The sequence below is a fragment of the Aricia agestis genome, chromosome 4 (genome assembly GCF_905147365.1).
Source record: "Aricia agestis chromosome 4, ilAriAges1.1, whole genome shotgun sequence".
NCBI lineage: Eukaryota > Metazoa > Arthropoda > Insecta > Lepidoptera > Lycaenidae > Aricia > Aricia agestis.
The window spans coordinates 163,413-189,050 of record NC_056409.1 but is presented as its reverse complement, the minus strand read 5'-3'; the positions used below and the strand labels follow the sequence as shown (position 1 = coordinate 189,050).

The following is a 25,638-nucleotide window of genomic DNA, read 5'->3' as shown; positions in this document are numbered from 1 at the left end:
TGTTGTATAGGGTTTGACTCGAATTTGGTACCATGTTCATAAAAGTGGTGAGCTGATGATGGGATCCATGAGTAATCGAGGGAACTCCTCAAAATTTATATGAAAACATATGGTGATTTTGGTTTTAATAGAAGTATACTAAGCATTTGCTAAAAATAAGATTTTGCATCAAGGTATACTTACGTACTACGTAGATTATGAAAGTACTAAACTTTCATAATCTTTAAGATTGAGACGAGGTTTTCGAGCGTTTTTTATGTTGTAGAGGGTTTAACTCGAATTTGGTACCATGTTCATAAAAATGGTGACTTGATGATGAGTAATCGAGGGAACTCGTCGAAATTTATATGGAAACATATATATTTTATGAGAAGTATTCTAAGCATAAGCTGCCAAAAAGTAAGATTTTGCATCAAGGTATACCATGGTTCCGAAGGTGCTGAGAGAACTCCTAACTCGTAATACACGTTTAGAAGTTTCGGCGTTGTTTTAAGAACAGAAAGCATAATTATGCTACCGTGCAATTTATATTTTTCATAATCATCATCACTACTATTACACCATGCATCATCACATTTAATGGCTCTATTATGAATAATTTTCATAATCTTTAATGTCGGCTGTACACTTTCGCCGAGACACAGCGAGGCGGCCCGAGTGCGAGACTGTAAATGGGTGCGCTCGCCTCGTCTCGCCTGTCTCGGACCCTCTCGGTCCGGTGTCGGTATTTTGCGCCCGAGACAAAGGGTCTCGCGAGGAAAGCGAGCGAATTACTGTACTCTCGTGTTTTTCACTACTAGTCGCGCCGCTAGACAGTGCAGAACAGAAAAATAACAATAATAAACGTCATTATCAGTCATTATCTGTGAGAAATAAAATTAAATATGATTATACTAGATCTTTGGATTACAATGATAATATCTTTCGATGAATGGTGAATGGTGATCAATGATCATTGATCGTAGATACGTTTTCGCCATTTTTTTAATTTTTATTGTGTAAATATTTGGTAATTACTAATTATTTATAATAGCTCATAGCACAGAGAGCTATGGCAGCTGCAAGAAAAGTATTTTCGTCCATCTCATAGAGAAAAATAATGGAAAAAAAAAATTAATTTGTTATTATTTTTAGCAATATTCCGCGAAATATATCCACCTTTAAGTAAATGAGTGAGTGTACGCATAGGCATGCGTACAGCACCTCCCTCCTCCCACACAGCCTATGCGTACACTCGCATGCAAGAACCTGCAAACACCACCACCATTCAAGCAATAATGTTGGCAACTAAGGTTTTCAACACGCTTAGCCGAAAATAAGGTTTCCAACACGCTCAGCCGAAAGCCTTTAAGCCTTTGGTTAAGTTTTTGTACGCAGGTCCTATTGATAAGGAGATAGTTAGATACAAGTCCAGTTTGACCTACATGGGAGAGGATCTGCACGCTTATCCAAAACTAGCTGTTGCCCGCGACTTCGTCCGCGTGGACTTTAGTTTATAGTAATTATTGTTCCCGTACATCGATTGAATCGATTGAATTTTGTGGGAGCCGCACATTTTTCCGGGACAAAAACATTCCTTGTCCCATGATTCAAATTAGTATCTCCAATCTCCATGCCAAATTTCATCAAAATATATTAAATAGTTTAGGCCAGGGCTTGCCTAACTATGCGTCGCGACGCCCCGGGGCGTCGCAACATTGTCCTAAGGGCGTCGTTTTGAAAATGTACCAATTATGACTCGAAAGTAAACAAAACACACGGAATCTCTTACCACATGTCTTGATTGCAATAAATACTTCGATTATTTACATTTTCAATTATTTTTTCGAACAATCTGGAAAAAAACAAATTTTCGTCACAGCTCAGGCGAAGAAAGAGACAGCGATACGATTCGACGTTTAAAAATAGAACTGTCTCTTTTATGTCAATGGTTTTTCGTATCTTTTGTTTCACTTATCTGTCAAATTTGTCAATGTCTGCAATTTTGAATTTGAAAATTGTTCGGAAGAGATTTAAGCCGGAAAATAGTATGGACGTAACATATCTGTATAAGTAGAATATCATTGGCCATTCCTATAAAGTTTTACATAAATGCGATAAAGGCTTTCGGCTGAGCGTGTTGGAAAAATTAGAGATCATAAAAGAAAAGAAAAATAACAGATTTGCATTGTTGAATGACCAAACTTGTTTGACTACGTCACCGCTTATTAATATGTTCAGGGGTTCTAGTGAGGGTAGTGGGGGTAGTGGGGATAGTAGCGGGGCTCGATAGTGTATAAAAGGCGGTGTTTTGGCCGGTGGCGGCACTTAACGAACGTTGTTCGTAGAGTCCACATCCTGAGGATGCTCCGGTGTTGGGGCGAAACGCGCGTCGAGTTTTTCAACCTGCATGGTGGTGAGGGGCCTTGCACGGATTTGCCAACATTATTGCTTGTGTGTGTGGTGGTGGTGTTTGCAAGTTCTTGCATGCGAGTGTACGCATAGGCAGTGTGGGAGGAGGGAGGTGCTGTATGCATGCCTATGCGTACACTCACTCATTTACTTAAAGGTTTGACGACCTCTGTGGCTCAGTGGTGAGCGCGTTGGTAGCTCAAGCCGGGGGTCGCGGGTTCGAATCCCGCCGACGGAACAAAAAGTTTTCAATGTTCCCGGGTCTGGATGTATATTAAATATGTGTATGATATAATAAAAATCTTAAATATATGTATAGTATAGTATAAAAGTATTAAATATATTTCCGTTGTCTGGTACCTGTAACACAAGTCCTTTAGGTACTTAGCACGGGGCCAGACTGACGTGGTGTGAAGCGTCCATAGATAAAAAAAAAAAAAAGGTGGAAGTTTATTTCGCGGAATATTGCTAAAAATAAAAACAAATTAAATTTTAAGCTATGGATTTCCGCAAAGTAACGCCTTATTCCATTAACTATTTGAAAAATAATGGTCTATCTTCTCTGAGTTCATAACTGCGATTGAACTAAGCGAGAATGTACATGATCGCACTCGGGCAAGGGGCTCTCGCACGAGACTCTCGTCCGAGAGCTCTCGGCGAGAGTGTACAGCCGACATTAGATCGAGAGTCGAGACGAGTTTTTCGAGTAATTTTGAAACTTATTTTGTTATTTTAAGGCCCGGTAATCCCTATTTTAGGAATTACCAGTCATCGACCTGCTAATTTTTAGCAGGTCGATATCTGTCAGTACCACAGAAATGGATATAGTTAGAACTGCCATGTGTATGTACTTCGCGTGCCATCGCGTTCCCAAACATTGTTCAATGCCAAAATTTCGAAAGTCTGTTCTTTAGTCTGCGCTCCACCGTAATCGGAATCGGACGTCAATCGGAATTGTAAAAATGTCTAATTGTGCCGTATTGGGCTGTGGAAATTCGGAAAAATACGGGAAATTTCTGACGAAGACACAGCAAGACTAGTTTATTTCAGTTATTTTCATAGTAGAATATCGTATGGCATCCTTTCATGGGGAAACGCTGCCGACATTAATACAATTTTTGTGCTGCAGAAGCGAGCTATACGTTCAATTTATAAAATGTCAGCTTTTGAATCTCTGAGAGAAAAGTTTAAAGAAATTGGTATTCTAATTCTCTATTGGTAATCTAATTAGTTTTTTCTGCACTTTTTCAATCTGATTTATATAATATTTGTATTGAGGGTTCCATATTTGGGATGCGCATTCTAAATTACTCCTAACTAGAGCACAGTACAGAACTTTGATTTAAGACGAGGGAAATCTTTAGTTGAGCGTATAATAAATCCAAGCATTTTTGAGGCCTTGCTTACAATAGTTTGGATATGCTTGTCGAATAAGAGCTTTTCATCTAGTGTAACTCCCAGGTCACGAACATTGGTGACCTGATTAAGTAATTGGTTTTTAATTTTATAGCTAGACTGAAATTTGTTACGCTTGCGTGTAAAAGAAATAAAACAGCATTTGGATGCATTTAGGTCCAGAGAGTTGTCTGCACAGTAACGGTCTAGTCTGAGCAAGTCCTCTTGAATCAGCATTTGATCAGATAGATTATTAACAACTTTAAAGATTTGTTAATAATCTATCTGAAATATTTGAATTAATGAAGCAGCTATTAATATCCTGTATGAAGGTAATAAACAGTAACGGCCCAAGCAAGGATCTTTGAGGGACTCCATAATGCAACGCGAAAGTTTAAAATGTTATAGTCAACTTGTAGTCAACAGACTTCAACCATAGTTGAAGCCAGCTAATTTTATCGTGAGTTCAGTCAATGTCTCAAGCTTTTGGGACTGGTACCGACTTCAAAGTAATGAAGACTGTAGTATGTACAGAAATAGTTGAGATTTAGACGAATTCTGAAAAAGGCACTATTATAGAGTAAGAGTTATTTAATACTTTTTAGTTCATATTATTATTGTTTTTACCTTGGAAGTCGGTTTTAATTTTTTGTTAAAAATAATAATTTCACTCTTTTTAGTTATCTACAAGATAAGGCTTTATGCGTAAATAACTACTACGAATGTTAACTATTCACATTATGTTACTGTAAACGAAATTGTAACATCTCAATTACAATTTCGCTGAAAAATAGAGATGTTATTAAAATTGCAACAGACTTTTACAAAGAACTCTACAGCGCCCAAGAACGCGTTATCTGCGATGCGGACGACATTGACTGGTCTAGCGCGTATTCTAAAGACATCACACCATTTCATATAACAGAGACTGTTCAAGCGATAGAGAAATTAAAATCGGACAAATGCCCAGGCTCGGATAATATAACCAACATAGCAATAAAAACAGCGAAATCGATACTTGCTCTACCCCTCACTAACCTTTTCAACAGAATTTTGGAGAGTTCTCAAATTCCATCACAATGGTCGGTATCAAATATAATTCTTCTCTCCTCAACCAAAGAATAAGCGCTACCCTTGAAAGTGAACAACCGGTGGAACAGGCAGGTTTTAGAAAGAGTTTTTCTACTATCGACCACATACACACCCTGGAGCAAATAATTGAAAAATACCAAGAGAGACAGAGAACTCTATATGTAGCTTTTATTGACTACAAAAAAGCTTTTGGCACAGTTTCGCATAGAAGTATCTGGAAAGCGCTGATAGAGCAAAAAGTAGAGGTAGGATACATAAATGTTATAAAAAGTTTATATGAAAACAACATTGGCAGAGTAAAACTGGACAGAGTCGGTCAGAACTTCCCCATAAAGCGCGGCGTAAGACAAGGCGATCCGATCTCTCCCAAATTATTCATATCCATCCTAGAGTCGATCATAAGAAAATTGGATTGGAAAACTACAGGACTCTACAGTGTGTAACAAAAATAAGTGATAATACTTTAGGGTGTATAGGTGTTCCTTATAGAGACTTTACTGTGAAAGTAGCAGCGCTGAAAGAAGAATTTTTTTTTTCACTTTTGTATGGGCAAGGGCCCGAGCGTCACGAGTTTCCCCATACAAAAGTGAAAAAAAATTTTGGTCTTTCAGCGCTGCTACTTTCACAGTGAACTCTCTATAAGGAACACGTACACACCCTAAAGTATTGTCACTTATTTTTGTTACACCCTGTATATAGACGGAAAATACCTAAGCCACCTTCGCTTTGCCGACGACTTGGCTCTTCTATCGGAGCCAGTATCTGAACTACAGGGCATGATAGAATCTCTTAATGTAGTGGGTAGAGAGGTGGGCTTAGAGATGAATTTATCCAAAACAATGATTATGACTAATAGCTTGGAGAAAATAATAAAAATAGACAACGAAGCACTCAAGTATACAAATAAATATGTTTACTTGGGAAAACAGATCAGTTTCGGAAAAGACAGCAACTGTTCAGAAATAGAGCGACGCATTCAACTGACCTGGAATAAATACTGGAGTCTCAAAGAGATTTTTAAAAGTAACTTACCAGTTAGCATAAAAACAAAAACCATGACGAGCTGCCTGCTACCGTGTCTAACTTACGGTTGCCAGACATGGAAGTACACAGTTAAAGTAAAGAGAAAAATTATTACCTGCCAACGAGGCATGGAAAGAAGCATGTTAAAGATAAGAAGAATTGAAAAAATTAGACATACAAAAATAAGAGAGTAAAAAAGTACAAAGGATTCTACGCTCATAAATTAAAATGGAAGTGGGCCGGCCATGTAGCCAGTTTTTTTATGAAATAAGGGGGGCAAATGAGCAAACGGGTCACCTGATGGAAAGCAACTTCCGTCGCCCATAGACACTCGCAGCATCAGAAGGCTGCAGGTGCGTTGCCGGCCTTTAAGAGGGAATAGGGTAATAGGGGAGGGTAGGGAAGGGAAGTTAATAGGGGAGGGTAGGGAAGAGAATAAGGTAGGGGATTGGGCCTCCGGTAAACTCACTCACTCGGCGAAACACAGCGCAAGCGCTGTTTCACGCCGGTTTTCTGTGAGAACGTGGTATTTCCCCGGTAGAGCCGACCCATTCGTGCCGAAGCATGGCTCTCCCACGTATAAATTGATTGTCGGATGAACGTTGGACCATAAGAGTGACACAATGGAATGGCCCGCTCGGTAAGTGTAACAGAGGCAGACCGCTTATAAGATGGGCAGACGACATAAAATCTATAGCCGGGCCACGATTGACAAACATAGCCCAAGATAGAGAAAAGTGGGCGTCTCTGGAGGAGGCCTTCACCCGCGGAGGGGTTCTGGATGATTAATAATTAGTTTAATTCCTACATATTTAGTTTTTTTTTAATTCTTAGTTTAATAATCGTCTATGAAATAAAGGCTTTTTTATTTTATTTAAGCGAAATTGTGGTAAATGCTTGCAGTGATCTAAGCGATGCTGCAATTTAAAAACTTTCATATATAAAGGTTCAGGAGTTCTGTTCAGTGCCTTTGGACCAAGAGACACCTTCGTATGGACTTTCTCTTATTCGTAACATATGTTTAAGTTACTAGAAACAACAATTTAACCACTATGAGTCTTTTGATAAATTTCAAGGATTTCCGTGGATTGCTCATAGACCCCATCATCAGCTCACCACTTTCGTAATCTATACTAATATTATAAAGAGGTAAACTTTGTTTGTTTGTTTAATTGTAATGAATAGGTTCAAAAACTACTGGACCGATTTTAAAAATTCTTTCACCATTCGAAAGCTACATTATTTACGAGTAACATAGGCCACTTTTTATTTTGGAGAATATTGGGTTCCGTAAGATATTTCAGTTTTCCGGAAACAACCAGAAAATTTACTTATTTTGCGTACGCTGCCTAAAGTATAAAAGATAGAACTATACAATGTTCTAAGTAAATGTAGATCTTATAAAAATCTACAAAAATGTCCGCGACACACTATACCTATCTATGTCAAGTGAGGCACAACAACCATTTTTTTATTTAAAAATGTAGATTTTTTTTGGACTACATTTAAACGCATTTATTTTACTCATGCTAATGATCCTTATCAAAATAAATAATTTCATCACTAAGTACAGTTTATGTAGATTATATTTGCTCTTCGAATGATTAAAATTGGACGTTTGGTTTAGAAGTAATGCGAAATTAAAATATTGCGATTTACGCCCGTTTCGAAGTGGGCGCTACCAATGCCACAGAATAGATAACAATAGTACGAGTACCAATGCAGGGGTGCGCATTGTACACATTGAAAAGGTCTACAGAAAACTCCGCGATGGTATTTTTTTTTTATGAAATAAGGGGGCAAGCGAGCAAACGGGTCACCTGATGGAAAGCAACTTCCGTCGCCCATGGACACTCGCAGCATTAGAAGAGCTGCAATTGTGTTGCCGGCCTTTTAAGAGGGAATAGGGTAATAGAGGAGGGTAGAGATGGTATGGTATATGGTATATGGGGAGGGTAGGGAAAGGGAATAGGGGAGGGTAGGGAAGGGAATAGGGTAGGGGATTGGGCCTCCGGTAAACTCTCTCACTCCGCGAAACACAGCGTAAGCGCTGTTTCACGCCGGTTATCTGTGAGAACGTGGTATTTCTCCGGTCGAGCCAGCCCATTCGTGCCGAAGCATGGCTCTCCCACGTATAAGTATATCTCTTATGGATATATCCCGCAATAACATATTTTTTTGTCATTTACTTTTAACTTCAAATAAAGGCTAATTTTCGAAGCGATTTTAACCAATACGGCAATAATCCTTATTCAATTAAATATTTCAAATACATTATTGATTTTGGCCCTTTACAGCATAATTATTACGATCTTAATTTTAAATAAATAAGACATTACAGATTTTAAATTGCGGGACGTAAGTAGCTTTTGCGTAAAAAAAATAAGGTAGTAATGAATATGAATTATTTAAAATCAAACTACTGAATCGATTTTAATCATTTTTTCAGTAACTTAGGCCATAATTTATTTTATACCCGTGCGAAGCCGGGGCAGGTCGCTAGTAATTATACAAAGTCAAGATACCCTATACAGCAACATAAGAATTTTGAAAATCGGTCCACAAAGAGCGAAATAATCATCAAAAACATCTGCTTCGATGCAAAATATCACGAAAAGCATCAACAATTATGTCATAATGGCATAATTATGATTTTGATGATGATGACCAAATAAATTTATGTGTTGGCTTATGCTTTAAGTTGTTTAAACAACGCCGAAATCCTCGAACCTGTATCTATAAGGATTCAAAAGTTCTGTTGGGTACCTTCGGATCCAGGGTATAACCTGGTGCGAAATCTTACTTTTTGCTAGCATTTACCTCAAATGCTTCAGAAAAAATTGAAATCACTATATGTTTCCATACAAATTTCAGGGGGTCCTCTCGATTCCTCCAGGATCCCATCATCAGATCACCATTTTTGTGAACATGGTACCAAATTCGAGTTAAAACCTTTACAACACAAAAAGAATTTTGAAAATCGGATCACAAACGGCTGAGTTATCGTTGAACATACAAAAAAAAAGATACATACAGCCGAACCTATAACCTACGTATCTTATTACAATTTGTTAAGAGTCATACTCACAAACATCAGGTAGGTAGATAATACATTAAAAAAATCTAAGTGAACACGTGCTAGGTATATATATATATACTCTGACGTAACCGATGGACGGAACTTTTTTCGCGTGTGTAATCTTATATATAAAATTGGATTTTCAAATGTGTTAGTCGCGCTAAAACTCAAAAACGGCTGAACGGATTGGACTGATTTTAGTCTTCAAATATTCGTAGAAGTCCAGAGAAGGTTTTAAAGTGACACGAAGTTCACCGGGACAGCTAGTTTTAAAATAATAGTAGGGGAGGTCGCGCCCATTTTAAAAAGACATTTCATACCGAGCAAAAATCGTGACAATAATACTATTCTATTAATACATAAGAGTTTTGATCGTCAGCTACTCCAATATGGATGGAATAAAAATTGAGAGTATCTTAAAGTTGTTGTTGGGAATCGTATTGAATTGATATTAAAAAGATCCCAATTCGCACCCAATAAAGGTTCATATCTAGATTATACACGTTTAGGTTCGGTAGGTGCTATTTTAGTTTTAGTATATAACAACAGATGGCGCTTTTAAAGTAAAATGTATATAATTCGTCTTCACAAATATTGACTATCGAATTAATTACTTAAAATTGCCATGTGAGACAATTTTTTGGTTAATTCAAACGAAAATCGCCGTCAGCTGAATATTTGCAGGTGGAAATGTCGTCTACGCCACGCCCTAGGATACATTGAGCGCGAAGTAGGGCTATCATGTTTATAGCTTATATCGCTGGCTGACGGGCTTTCCACCCGCATATTAACGACTGACGGTGGTCTTTATTATTAAATAGGTATCAACATTCACCTGTATAAATTTTGTACGGTATGAAATGACTTTATATTTTAATTTTTTTAACATAGTTCAGTAACGCGACTGACGTTGAATCCCCCGTCTGCGATACGGCTGACGGTGCATTTTTGGTTGAGCATGACCTCAATAATCATCCATAAAAGTTTCATTCGGTATAAAATCACTTTTCACAATTATTTTTTTTACAACTTTGAAATACTCTCAGTTAACATCCCACCACGGGTGCGGCGACTAACGCTGATTATATTGATTGATAAATATTAAGCTACCGCTGGACAAAAATTTGGTCGGTATGAAATGACTTTGCAAACGATAGCGCTACCTCCCCTACTATAATATGCAGTGATGAATTATATAATAATCGGTACTCGTGTTATTACATGTATAATTATGTCTCGTATCTATCGACATAATATGCAAATAAAAACGTATTTTCAATTTTGTTAGTCTCGCTAAAACTCGAATTTGAACCGATTTGGCTAATTTTAGTTTTGGAATATTCGTGGATGTCCAGGAAAGGGTCATACATATTAAGAGGGAAGTGATACGAAGTTACCGGGTTTGATATTATCATCGGTACTGTGAACTGTCACTCAACACCCTTACACTCCTCAGCTCGCTCCCACCGCTACGGGCGGCAGGCCGCGGCGCAGCACGACGACGCGGACGACGCGGACGGCGGCGACTACGCCGGCGGGTACGGCGACTATGGCAGCGGCTATGGACATTCAGGTATGTACTCGATCAAGCTTTATTGTGTACTAGATTTTGCGTTCGACTATATGCGTGTATACCCTCTTGACATTAGCGCAGCCTTAGACCTTCATTTCGATAATTTGTAAAATAGTTATTCAGAATATCTCGGTTAGGGAATGTTATTATTCGACAAATAGAGGAAAATGTGGAAAAAATGGGGGCAATTATTTGAAAGGGCTTTTTTGAACGCGCTAATCTCAGGAACTACTAGTCCGATTTGAAAAATTCTTTTAGTGTTTGATAGCCCATTTATCGAGGAAGGCTATAGGCTATATTTTATTACGATAAGACTAATAGGAGGATAAAGAAATAGAGCAAAATCTGGAAGAAAACGGGGGAAATTATTTTACGGCCGTTCCCAATATTTGATCTATCTCTGGTTTTGCCCTACTAGAGATAGGAATAGCTCAGATTAGACATTAGAGACATATTATATTTTATGTCAATTGTGAGCTATTCCTATCTCTAGTAGGGCAAAACCAGAGATAGATCAAATATTGGGAACGGCCGTTACCTTTAACGGCCGTTCCCAATATTTGATCTATCTCACGAACTACTGGAGCAATTTTTCTGTTATTTTATTTGGCACAGATAAGAAGTAGACCACGTGAAGGATTATAGGCTATTTTTTGTGGACTAATTTGTCTGTGAATTATCAGATAATTTACGCGGGCGAAGCTGCGTGGAACGTTATATTTCGCGTGGTTACGACATCACGCGTAAACGGCTGGACCCATTTTGCTGAAATTTGGCACAAAGATACTTTGAGTCCCGAAAAAGAACATAGGATACATTTTGTCCCGGAAATATGTACGGTTACTGCACAATATACTTTTATGATTTGCGCATAAACTATTTAATCTATTTTGATGGAATTTGGTATGGAGATACTATGAGTCTCGGGAAAGGACAAGGAATACTAATTTTGTCCCGGAAATGTACGGTTCCCGCACAATAAACTTTTATGATTATCGCCTAAACTATTCAATCTATTTTGATGAAATTTGGTATGGCAATACTTTCATGATTATATGGGTATGACAATAAACTTTTATGATTCTCACCTAAACTATTTAATCTATTTTGATGAAAGGCATGGAGATTGGAGATACTAATTTCAATCTGGGACAAGGAATGTTTTTTGTCCCAGAAAAATGTGCGGTTCCCACACAATATACTTTTCTGATTTGTGCGTAAACGACTCAATCGATGTACCGGAACAATTATAAACTAAAGTCCACGCGGACGAAGTCGCGGGCAACAGCTAGTATAATATAATAAAGCGGAAATCCGCTGCGCCCCGACACAGTGTGCGATACGCGCATCCGCTTCCATACAAATTGTATGGAGGCGGATTTTTGCGATGAGCCCCGTCACGCTGAGCCCCGGCACGGCCCGTCTCAGTGTGCTCACTCCTTAAGGGGGTGTTTATGCGTAAATTTGTTCAAATTAAGTTAGTTCCAAAACTCATAACACGCAAGGCAATATTATAGTATTCGATTCTTTCGATTGTTATACACGTTATCAAATAACTCACCTACCAACATAGATATCAGAAACAACAGCATACCAATAATAAATACTAAATAGTTTATGGGTAAAGCTAAAGTTGTGTAATGCAGCTAAGTTGTGTAAAGCTAAATAAGCTTTAAAATTTGGTATAAAAAACTTTAATTAAAAAAATATATATATTACTAGATGTCCCGCGCGGCTTCGCCCGCGTAAATTAGAAATTTTACAGAATCCGTAGCTACATTTTCCCATAAAAAATATTTCCCCCGTTTTTCCCACATTTTCCTGAGTTTCTTCTGTCGTATTAGTCTTAGAGTAATAATATAATATAACCTTCTCGATAAATGATGAGTCTTACTCGATAAATGATCTATCTAACACTGAGATAAGTTTTTAAATCGGACCTGTAGTTTCTGAGATTGACGCGTTCAAGCAAACATACTCTTCAGGTTTATAATATTAGGTAGATATAGATTTTTTTTAATTATCGCTTGACAAACTCGAGTCTCGATCTAAAAGACTATGAAATGGTATAATATGGTAGTGATGATGATGATGATGATGATGAAGAATGTAATTTGCATAGTAGCATATGCTTTCTGTTCTTAAAACAACGCCGAAACTCCCAAACTTGTATCTATAAAGAATCAGGAATTCTCTCAGCACCTTCCGAACCACGGTATACCAGGTATATCTCGGTGCAAAATCTTACTTGTTGGTAGCATATGCTTAGAATACTTCTCACGAAACCGAAGTCACCATATGTTTCCCTATAAGTTTTGAGGAGTTCCCTCGATTACTTATGGATCCTTCATCAGATCACCACTTTTCTGAATATAATACCAAATTGGGATGATAGCCTATATACCAAAAGAAAAATTTTGAAAATCGGTTAACAAACGGCGGAGTAATCGTTGAATATAAGAAAACGAACATAACACCTCCCCCATTTTGAAAGTCGGTTAAAATTGTAGCCTATGTGTTATTTATTTAATATTTTAATCAGCACATGAATTGAATAACAAAATTTTTTTCAAATTAATCGTAGCACCATCTGTCAGGACAAACTAAAATTGAAATAGAATAATATTGAATGCGATGATAGCGCCGTCCGCCGGATCTAATGTAAAACATTCCAAAATCAACAACTCCTTATAAATAAGAAATTAATTGAAAAAACATTTTCCAGTAGACCAAACTGTAAATCTAAACCATTCTCGAATCTCCACGAACACACACAAAAAATTTCATCAAAATTGGTCCAGTCGTTTAGGAGGAGTTCAGTCACATACACACGCACACAAGAAATATATATATTAAGATGTGCACACTACACGGCTGTTTTGGGTATTTTGTTTTAAGGGGTACCAGGGTTTTAAAAAGCTTTTGACACCAATTTTGTTGACTCCGCGCGCTATAAACTGAAGTCCACGCGGACGAAGTCACGGGCAACAGCTAGTTTAATATAAAATTGTTGATGTAATTGGATTTTGAATAATTTGTATAATATTACCTGAATCAATGTTGTATTGCTCTTAAAATGTTATTATGTAATTTGTTAAATTTTTATTTGTAACTTATTAATTTCTTTTTAATTTATACTCATATAATTTATAACTGATTTTAAACATTATTTATTGTAATTTTGCATGTTGTTGTTAACACTAAGTACATTAATGAATGTTGTTGTTGCCTGTAAAGGTGTGTGCATCAGGTATTAAAGACTGTACTATAAACTGTAATTATTTTTGAAATGCATATGCTGTTGGTAACCATAATAAATAAATAAAAAACAATGTTCAACTTGGTGCAACATGCCTCCGACTGCATTTTGTGGTCCACTTTCTTCTACATTTTTCTATGTTTAACCTTCTATTCATCCTAGCATGAAACTCGTAAGCAAGAGTCATATCAATTAAAACATGGATTCGATGCCTCCGGCAGAAGTAGGTTTTGTTTCGTTCTTTTTAGTTAAGTAAAATTTTTTGTTGTCAGGTTTTTTGATTTTTTAAATTAAGGTGAATAGTAAAGCAAAATGCGTTTTAGACGTCTTTTTGGCGATGTTTTACAGCTAAATTACAGATCGGGAAATACAGAAGTTTTGTGTAATTAGAAAGTGTATCTTGAAATATATTGTCGTGAACGATATTTTTGGTGATCTTTATTCAGTTATCAGAAAATATATTTTTAAATCGCGTAAGATGTATATTTTAGGATGGGTTTTTTTTTGGTTTAGCTAATCCGTTTATAATGAATCTTTGCATACATGTTTCTTTATTTTTTATCTTGTTGATCGCGAACCATTTGCGATAAACAGTATTGTAAAATAGAAGTTTTATCATCAAACTCTTTAGTGCCTACTGTAAATCAAACTCCACTAGTAAATGTAGTAAAGCATTTGTTCATAAAATTTAACAGGCGTAAATTAGTTACAGAATGCGTCGTTGTCAACTCGAGATATGTACAACGGAGCGCGGCGTTGCCGTTCCGCGCACACGGCACAAGCAGTGCGTGCTCTTCTTTTGATTAGTCTCACTTTGACAATTTACCGGCTTTAAGTTTTAACAGTTTGCACTTTTCGATTTTGAAAAAAGTGAAAAATAATATTATGATCATGTGATCATCAGATGCATTTACAACAGTCTATTATTTATCGGACATTGTAATGTAAATTGTTATGTAAATGTATAGCATACAGAATAGTTTATCACAGAGACTTCAAACAATTATTTTTTACTGTTACACTATTATACCTACATAACTATAGGATGTTTAAAAAATGTTTGCCATACATGGAGATAATATGCCATAGCTTCAGGGAAGGTTCAGTATTGTTAAAGGAAGCCGTAAAATTTTTAAAAAATACTTTTAATGAACTTTTTAGGGTTCTGTAGTCAACAAGGAACCCTCATAATTTCGGTCTGTCCGTCTGTCTGTCTGTCTGTCCGCAGTCTTGCTCAAAGACTATAGGACTTACAAAGCTGTAATTTGGCATTAAGACCGAGCTCCCTTTTTTTGCTGTGTTTTCTAATAAGTATTACGATCCCGGAAGACGATGAAACACAAATGAAATTGAGATTTATTTAATGATTGTATATTTATCTGATACTTGCCTAACGGAAAACACGATTCACTTATTTTGACTCTATAGTTTCGTTTTTCGAAATTATGAATTTTTCTGGGTTTTTCAACAAATATCTGTTACACTTATTGAGTTACTATCATTCAATAACTTGCACTACTACAATCACACACTATATAAAAGATTAACTAAAGGAAATATTAGAATTGTATTTAATTTTTAAGTAATCAATAATCATCAAAAACATTTTTGGGACTAGCGAAATTTACTTTCGTGCTATAATGCGCCGGACCGTTGTTACGCGATATTGTTCACTATTAGCTACAGCGCAAAATACATTTCATCATCATTTAATATACCTTCATGTGTATACGCATCAGACAATGCATTGATTTTCAAATTGTTTTTATTCACAAAATTTTTATTTTTGTAATCCTGTAGGATCCAAGGTAGGATAGTTGAAATTGATGCAACCGAAGGACAAAATTTAGAAGAGTCATTACATCAGATTAATGATAACACGGATTCAAATGTCTAGTAAGAAATATTATTATTATCTTTTAACGTAAATATTAATTATTGATTATATTAAAAACAAAAAGCCAGACTGGAGGGAGTAGTAGTATTTTTTTTTGTCAGCACAATCAGCTGCCAGAATTAGTGGATCCTAGATATCCGAGAAAAATACCTATTAGGGACCCACAGTATATAACAGAGACTGTTACAAGAAAAAATGAAAAAAAGTCAGAAAAAAGAAAATTAGTCCCCCACCATTCAAGCCAACAAGCCCCATTGCCCAAAAGGAAAAAAAAATAACTTAATAATTCTCAAATTTACTCGAATACAAAAATTCCTGTCCTGTCCAATATCCGGAAGTCCAATATTTTGGAGCAACCCCAGATGGCACTGTAGATGACGACACTATAGTAGAAATAAAGTGCCCAAAATGTTGTTACAATGTTGGTGTAGAAAAAGCCATAAATGATAAACAATTAACGTTTTATAAAAAAAACCAAAGGCGGGTTACAAATAAATAAAAACCACGCATGGTTCTACCAAATACAGGGCCAGCTTCATGTAACCAGAAGCAAAAAATGCATTTTTGGTATATGGTCTTCCAAAAACATTCCAGTTAAAACGGAAATAATCTATCGTGATGAGGAATTCTGGAAAACAAAAATGGAGAAAAAGCTGAAAGACTTCTATATGGATTGCACTTCTATATGGTTTTTATTTTTTTGTAACAAATAAAAACCACGCATGGTTCTACCAAATAAAGGGCCAGCTTCATGTAACTAGAAGCAAAAAATGCATTTTTGGTATATGGTCTTCCAAAAACATTCCAGTTAAAACGGAAATAATCTATCGTGATGAGGAATTCTTGGAAACAAAAATGGAGAAAAAGCTGAAAGACTTCTATATGGATTGCACTTCTATATGGTTTTTATTTTTTTGTAATAAATAAAAACCACGCATGGTTCTACCAAATAAAGGGCCAGCTTCATGTTACCAGAAGCAAAAAATGCATTTTCGGTATATAGTCTGGCAAAAACTTTCCAGTTAAAACGGAAATAATCCATTGTGATGAGGAATTCTGGGAAACAAAAATGTAGAAAAAGCTGAAAGACTTCTATATCAGTGGCAAAAAATGAAACATTCATCTCCGCGTCTTCTCCCCTGAAACCTCCCCCACTCCAAATATCATGAAAATCGTTTGAGCCGTATTCGAGATACATATTATAATACGGGACATACATAAAATGCATGTTGTGAAGGTTGTCGAACTGCGTGAGGCACATAACGATATCCAGTAATGGTCAGTCGCTTTTCTCGGTGTCTTGTTTATTATGTCAATTGTCACTACTACACTCGTAACTGCTCAAGACCTTATAATATTATTTATACTTCCACACCTAAGTATTACATGTATTATGTTTATACTTATAACTTATTATTTTCTAATATTGCCACGTCAATAACCACGTTTTACGCAGTATAACCTCATTGTTTTACGCAGATGTCAAACCGCCATGATTATTTAGGTATTTATTTTATTATTCTTTTTCTTTCGTCCTGTCAAATCTGATTTTTTTATTTTTTATTTTTTATATCATCTTAAATGTAAAAGCCAACAGCACATAAAAAGTAAGTCGATATTAATATCTTAAGATTATTTAGTTGTATTTTATTTAATGTATATATAGTCTGTCAAGTAAGTGAGGAGGTTGAGGGGTGGCGGCATCGTGGTGTCATCCCTTTCTAATCAATCTAAGAAAAAAGGGATGACACTACGATGTTGCCACTTTTTAACTTTTAATTTTTAATTTCTTCACTTTCTTGACTTTAGTTCCATGTCAATTTCTGTACGTTTTACTGTTTAGTTTATTAGTATTGTGAAGCCACTCATTGGCCCCCGCAGAATATCAGTGCAGCGGGCTCGCTTGCTGCGTTTGCTGAGCTGGGGCCAATTTTTGGCATCACACAACATTGTAATAATATTTATAGATCTTATATATACTGTTTGTGACTAGATCATAATAACTGTACCACTAAATACTGTTTAATTATTATGATGTTTCGTGTGATGCTGGAAATAAAAGTATTCTTATTCTTATTCTTAAAAAAATACGGGTTAAAAGGGGATAAAATAAAAAAGTATTCTATGTACATATTTATTTTATTTAATTAATTCGAAAAAAAAAACAAGTAGTCTCTATTTATTATTACTCTGCCCACCTCTGCAAAATAAATTGCTAAATGCTACATCTAGCGGAAATATTATGTAACTTACCGTAGCTTGGAAACTAAAGCAAACTAAAGCTAAACAGATGGCGCTCCGCGTCAAACGTCCAAGGTCATTTGCTTAGATATTCGTCTTAATTAATGTCTTTTTAGTTAAGAAAGACTACATAACCGGATTAATTCTTTAAATAAGTTTATGTCATTGATTTAGCAATTTGTTTTGTCAAGAGAACTAATAGCAAGTCCGGTGAGAGTCTGGTAAATTTTATACACTCAATATTATATCTCAATTCTTTATTAGCACGGAAAATTACTTAGTTGGTTCATGGTTGGCTACCTCGAAAAACGTAAAGACTTTATACAAACGTGCAAAGACAAGCGATAGAGCGATCTAACCATAAAGTTAATATACCTAGGGGAATAGGAAACAAAGGCCTGAGCAAGAGAGATGTCACTATCAGTAACACTGCGTGGTAAAAAGAGACGTGTGATACATGACTGCAGCACTCTTTTTTTTGACGTCCAGTCGGCACGTGCCGCACGTTGACAATTTAATCTCATAGAAATCATGTTCAATCATGCTTGTGTAAGTGTATACGTACACATATTTTTACACACAGATGAAACCAATTTCGGTTTCGTTTGACAGCTCGAGATTGTTGCTCTATCCCGCTAGGTATATTAACTTTATGGATCTAACGAAAGCACAGCGACATCTATTGACGGAAGTTGGAACTAAACTTCCGTCAATAGATGTCGCTTTAAATACAAATATTGTAATAAATATTAAAACTTATTTAAACAATTTCAGTCTTTTCAGTTGCTTTTTAATTGTTGTTTTCTATGCAGGTGGGTTTTTGTTTTTGTTTTATAGCGAGCGACGCACACATAATATTGTCTTCCTCGTGCACGCGCACCCGCCTTGGTGACGCCAACTATCGTAATATTTTAATTTCGCCATAATTTCAAAACCAAATGTCCAATTTAATTCATTCAAAGACCAAATATTATCTACATAAACTGTACTTAGTGATGGAATAATTTATTTTGATAAGGATTAAAAGAATGAGTAAAATAAACGCGTTTTAATGTAGTCCAAAAAAATTTAAAGAGTTTTAAATAAAAAAATGATTATTGTGCCTCACTTGACATAGATAGGTATAGTGTGTCACGGTATTTTTGTGTAGATATTTATAAGTTCTACAATTACTTAAAACATTTTATGGTTCTATCCAAAGAGGGGTTCTGTTTGGATTATAATTATGTATCCCACACTAAGATAGTTTTTCCAAAAGAAACCATTCTGTTTTTGTTTAATTTTTGTTACAAATAGTAGTATTTTTTTACATATTTATGTTTGTACGCATGGAATAAATTACAAAACATACTATTGTAAATTAAATTTACTTAAAATAACAATCAGTTTTAAAGAGTACACAATTTTAATAAAAACGACTTTTTCTCAGAATTGTCATCGTGTGGGTTGGACTTGTTATGCATAAATAGGTCCATTACTGATGTTGAAATTTTTAAATTTGACGTATTATGACGAAAATCGTCGCTAGGGTTGTTAACTTCTTACCTTTTTGCAAATAAAGATTATTATTATTATTATTATTATTATTATTATTATTATTATTACGAATTTAAAAATATGACATATTCGATGGACGTGTTCCTCTTTGGTCGTATTGTTGTTTGTGTTTTGGCACATGCGATTAAAATTGTCAGAATCCAATTTTGAAATCTTTATTTTTTTTAATATTTAAAAATAAATAATATCAGCCAGCGCGAGGCACAATCCATTTATAATCCTAGTGAAACCCGCCGAATTTGACAGATATTGAAACCGGTCCGTTTCTTTGCAGTCGAACTACTGGTAGTTATTTATTTATTTATTTATTTAAGGACCAAATACAGTTTTGTATCACTAAATGCATAAATTCATGATTAATAAAAAATTACAGCTAGATACAATAACTAGTTACATTCGGCCTCAACATGCATTAAATAATAAACAATATTTTAAACTAAAACTAAATTAAATTATTAAAAATTAAAAATACAGTTAATTGTATGGAACAATACATATTTTCTAAAAACATAATTATAATAATTGTACATATCATTAAATTAAAATTAAACATAGGACAAAAAAAAGGTAAAATTAATAAAAACAATAAAAAAATAAAAAATATATCATTACTATATTTACATTATAATTATTGATTAAAATTTAAAAAGTACTTAATTAAAAAATATATTTATATAAAAAAAAATTGTTTTAAAATTACCTCGAAAACAATATTTTTAACTTTGTTGAGACTATCACAGAATAAGTCGATCAGATCAGACACACTGTTCAATAATTTGAGAGTTCTGGAAATTGGAGAATTTTTTCAAAGGTTTGTGCGACATGTGTAATTTGCAAACAAGGGAACCGGGTAGCGAGGCATACGATGGGGTATCTGAAAAGATATTTTAGACAGTAAGTCTGCAGAGTCTATTGATCCATGCAGAATTTTATATATTAAGGATACATCCAATATAGCACGTCTAGATTCAAGACTGCATGTTAAAGACCTGCAATTTACCCTGGTATGTTTCGTTAGGGTCGAAGATGTTTCTAAAACACTTACTCCTTAGTAAGCGCTTCTGCAGCTTCTCAATCCTCTGTATGTGGATTTTGTAGATAGGGGACCATACTGAACTACAATATTCTAGTTTACTTCTGACTAAACTAAGCTGTTGAAAAGGAGAATAAGAGTTTGTGATCTTTTAAAATCTTTATCATTTCGAAGAATGAAACCCAATGATTTGCTTGCAGAACTTATTATGTTGTCAACATGAGGTATGAAACTAAGTTCGCTATCCATGATCACGCCCAAGTCAGAGACTTCAGATATAGAATTGACATTATCCCCATGAATACTATAATTGGTCTCAAACTTATTACGTTTACGTGAGAATCTCATATGAAAACATTTTGATATATTAAGATCCATTTTATTCTTTTGACACCACACAACTAGACTCTCCAAGTCACGCTGTAGCAGAGTTTGGTCAATCAGACCATTTACCACACGAGTGATTTTTAAGTCATCAGCAAACATATACACTTTGGAGTTTACGATGACATCACTTAAGTCCTTAATGAAAATGACAAAGAACAATGGACCCAGAATTGAACCTTGAGGTACACCTGAGGTAGCATAGAAAGCACTAGATTCACAACCGTCAAGCACTACTGTTGACCTACGAAGGTGCAGATACGATTGACACTATTTGAGAAGTGAGCCACATATACCGTACCCACGCAGTTTGTTTATTAGTATGCAGTGATCAACCTTATCGAAAGCCTTCGAAAAATCAGTGTAAACAGCATCAACTTCGTAACCCTTATCAACAGCATCAATCAAGTCAGTAACGTAGGAGAGAAGATTTGTTTGAGTAGATCTTTTGGGCATGAATCCGTGCTGAAACTGATTGATGCTGCTTATAAAGTGATCATGCATTCGAGTATGAACCAATGATTCGAAGACTTTCGCCACGGTTGACAGTATGGAGATAGGCCTGTAATTAGGTACGGTATCCTTACAACCTTTTTTGTGTATAGGGACGATTCTGGCATGCTTCCAAACTGTGGGAAATTTTCCGGTATCAAGCGACGCATTGAAAATTATCAAAAGTGGTAAGGCCAAAGATTTGGCACATCTTTTTAAGAAAATGGGTGGTATGTTTTCCGGTCCTGGGCCCTTGGTGCTGTCTAACTTTTTCAACACCGCAAGTACATCAAGAAGCTTTAGCTTGAACAATAGCATATTGTATGCACTCGTGTGGAAACTCTCCACATCATGACTAGGAGAATCCAGGTTATAGACGGAGGAAAAGTACTTTGCAAATAGTTCGCATGCTTTATCGGGTGAGTTTGCAGTGACATTGTCAAAGTGCATTCGAGTTGTATTACTAGAGCTAGATTTACGTAAGTTTTTTAGATGAGTCCAGAAATATTTGGGATTTTTTCCAATTTGAGCTTCAATTTTTTCAATATAGGCTTTATAGTCTCTAGCAATTAGGCGATCACAGTCTCTACGCAGAAACTCGATTTTGTCAAGGGGATTTTTGTACTTCTTGTATCTGGTGTGATATTTTTGCTTCTGTTTTAGCAATCTTACAAGGCCTGTGGAAAACCAAACCGGCACACCACCCCTGCGGCGGCAAGTCGAAGGGACATAAGTTCTAATAATTTCATTTAGTATTTCGTAAAATCTCGAAACCATTTCATCAACCTCCTGAATTTTACTAAGTTCATTAGTCCATTAGATTTTATCAAGACTTTGGCATATGGAATTGTAGTCTGCCGAGAAGAACTTGAATCTTTTAGTCTTTTGTGTTATTCGATATTGTGGATTAGTTATTTGTAGTGAAATTTTTAAGAGGTGGGTGAAAAGGGTCTATCGCACGCAATGGTAATGAGCAGGAATTAACCGAAACTATATTTTGATCACAAAGCACAGGGTCAAGAGTTCTGTTAAAGGCATTTACAATACTGTTATATTGATGAAGGTCATGTAAGTGTAGAAAGTCCACTAGACGACTTTTAATTGAAGACGAACCATAGAGTAGATTCCATGGGGTGTACTGGACACCAGGTTAAACCGCTAAGATTAAAATCACCTACCATCACAACTATGTCATCACTCAACAGACTCAACACTTACACCAAGACAATCACAATATTAGACAAACACAACTAAAAGAACTTCAACAGGGCGAAAAAACACTATTATAAGTTGAAAAATACACTAAAAAAACAAAAATATGAAAAAACACTTGTTTAGGCACTCAACCGAAAAAGCCGAGTCCGGTATTTATTTATTTATTTTCGTTTTGACTTGGTTTTGACAAATGACAAGTGACACATGAAAATCATAGACAAATGTCATATTGTGTGTTGCCTATATAATCACTTGTGGCGGCGGCGTGCGACAGATGTTTGTTGCGTGTGTGACACCATTAGTCGTAGGCTGTCGCGTTAAATTTTATTTGTTTATAGTTTATTATTATAAAATTTATCGTTATACGAGTATATTATGTCGTTCGTTGCCTGTTTGTGATTAGTTTATAACGATGATATACATGTCGTCACTTATGGCTCTCTCGCGGAAGACCGGCGCTGAATATGCCTTCGGGTGTACCATTATATCATACACATATTTAATACACATCCATGACCCAGGAACATTGAAAAACTTTTTATTCCGTCGGCGGGATTCGAACCCGTGACCCCCGGCTTGAGTTGCCACACACTCTAACCATTGAGCCACGGAGGTCGTCATGTTTGTTTGAACGCGCTAATCTCAGGATAGCCCATTTATTTAGGGGTTAGATAGCCTAGTACAATATATTTGTGAAGTTTTTTTTATTCAAATCATAAATAAAATTCGGCCGTGTCATTGCCGCTCGCGCCTATCGGCATAATGTTGCCATGTAAGTCATACAAAATATTTTTATTTTCAAAAAATAACTTGCATGACTACAGATTACTATCGGTAAATCGTTCTGCTGCTGGAAAACAACCACTAAAATGTCACATTGTATATATTATGTACCCTTTTGAGGAGACGGCGTTATTGGTGTATCTAACAATATCGAATAATTTTCGCAGATTACGCGGCGGACGGCGACGACTACTCCGCTACCTCGTCGGAGGATGACGACGACGACAACGACGACGACGGCTCCGAGGACGAGGAGGAGGAGGAGGGGGAGACTAGCGGCGGGGAGGGGCGGGCGTCCTCCTCCTAGCCCCAGTACATGCCCACTTAAATCGCTTCACTTGCAATGTAACATAGTAAAATTAAATTTGATAAAAACTTGATGAAATTGTGGAATTGTATAATACAGCCCAGATAATATTTTTTTAATTAAATAAGGGGGCAAATGAGCAAACGGGTCACCTGATGGAAAGCAACTTCCGTCGCCCATGGACACTCGCAGCATCAGAAGAGCTGCAGGTGCGTTGCCGGCCTTTTAAGAGAGAATGGGGTAATAGATGTGTTTAGGGAAGGGAATAGGGGAGGGTAGGGAAGGGAATAGGGTAGGGGATTGGGCCTCCGGTAAACAATTCGGCACGAAAAAGTCATAACTTGGAAGATTTCTCGTAGATCTGATAACTGGTTCATGGTTGGGACATTCAATACACTATCTACATTCTACACTATTGGTAAAGTTTGTTTGTATGTAGACTCAAAAATTCTATTACCCACGGAAAGCTACATCCCTTATGATGTTAGACTATGTTTTATTCTGAAAATATTAGAGATCCTTCCGAATTTTTATTTATTTATTAAAAATCACAATACACAGCACAATCAAAATAATACAAGGCGGTTATTTACATTGTCATCTAAGCTGTGCATACATCATATTATCAGCCTATAGTCGTCCACTGCTGGACAATGGACATATGCCTCTCTCCAATGAACGCCAAGATGACCGATCTCCTGTTACTCGCATCCAACATGGGCCCGCAGGCCGCAACTAAACGGAGTTCGTCATCCCACCTACTTGGAGGTCGACCGACCACCCCGATTTCCTAGCCTCGGTCTCCATTCCAGAATAAGTTTACTCCAGCGATCGTCTGTTCTTCGAGCTACGTGACCAGCCCTGTTCCACTTCAGCGTACTGATTCTCTGCACTATGTCGGTGACTTTAGTTCTTTAACGAATTGTTTCGTTTCGAAGCTTATCCGCCAAAGAAACTCCGACCATAGCGCGCTCCATAGCACGCTGAGCAACGGAAAACTTACGAGCTAGCCCTACTGTAAAAGGCCAGGTTTCCGCCCCGTAGGTCATAACGGGAAGTACGCATTGATCGAAGACTTTCATCTTCAAGCTCTACGGAATTTGCGACGTGAGAATGGCTCATTTTCCTGAATGCTGCCCAACCCAACTGTATCCTCCTATCGGTTTCTCTCGAAGTTATGTCTACCTACCTGCAGTATGTGCCCCAAATAGCCATATTCCGTTACGACTTCGAGAAAGGCACCGTTAACTGCAACCGGTCTCGGGAGAACATGTTCATTGAACATGACTTTTGTCTTGTCCAAGTTCATCCCGAGACCGATCCGCCGGGTAGATTCATTTAGGACGTTCAACATTTTCTGCAAGTCCTCCAACGATTCTGCCAATATAATGACGATATCGTCAGCGAAACGAAAGTGTGAGAGGTACTAGCCGTTAACGTTTATGCCACGTTCTTTCGTTCCTGTGAACAGTTTCGGGGAAATAATATCCCCCTGTCTCACTCCTCGATGCAAATAGATTGGCCTTGTTGTAGCCCTCTGTACTCGGACGGACATAGACGCGGCATTATACAGTGTGTAACAAAAATAAGTGATAATACTTTAGGGTGTGTACGTGTTCCTTGTAGAGAGTTCACTGTGAAAGTAGCAGCTCTGAAAGACGAAAAAATTTTTTCACTTTTGTATGGGCAAGGGTCCGAGCGTCACGAGTTTCCCCATACAAAAGTGAAAAAATTTTGGTCTTTCAGAGCTGCTACTTTCACAGTGAACTCTCTACAAGGAACACGTACACACCCTAAAGTATTATCCCTTTTTTTTGTTACACCCTGTATAGACCTTTCAAAACTTCGACGTAACGCCAATCGACTTGAGATCGTTGCAGGGCTTCCAGGTCAGCCCAGGTCTCAAGAGTCAAAAGC

At 36.5% G+C, this 25,638-nt stretch overlaps 1 protein-coding gene and 1 long non-coding RNA gene across 3 annotated transcripts in view; one reads left to right on the top strand and one right to left on the bottom strand.

Annotated features, from left to right (window-relative positions):
- LOC121726023 (zinc finger protein 330 homolog) overlaps positions 1 to 23,794 on the top strand; it is a 37,001-nt gene extending 13,207 nt beyond the window's left edge. Inside the window, exons 6-7 of one of the 2 annotated variants that reach the window (XM_042113238.1) lie at positions 10,437 to 10,552; positions 23,578 to 23,794. In XM_042113238.1, coding sequence (XP_041969172.1) covers positions 10,437 to 10,552; positions 23,578 to 23,721 — 260 coding nt within the window. In that variant the 3' untranslated portion in view covers positions 23,722 to 23,794. Of the gene's footprint in view, positions 1 to 10,436; positions 10,554 to 23,577 lie in introns of both variants that reach the window. The other variant, XM_042113239.1, reaches the window with a different exon arrangement.
- On the bottom strand, positions 534 to 24,527 carry LOC121726025. The gene is made up of 3 exons (XR_006035476.1): positions 24,338 to 24,527; positions 20,553 to 20,554; positions 534 to 549 (listed from the first exon to the last, which is right to left on the bottom strand). It is a non-coding gene; the product is annotated as an uncharacterized LOC121726025 (long non-coding RNA).
- Between the last annotated feature and the right edge of the window lie 1,111 nt (positions 24,528 to 25,638).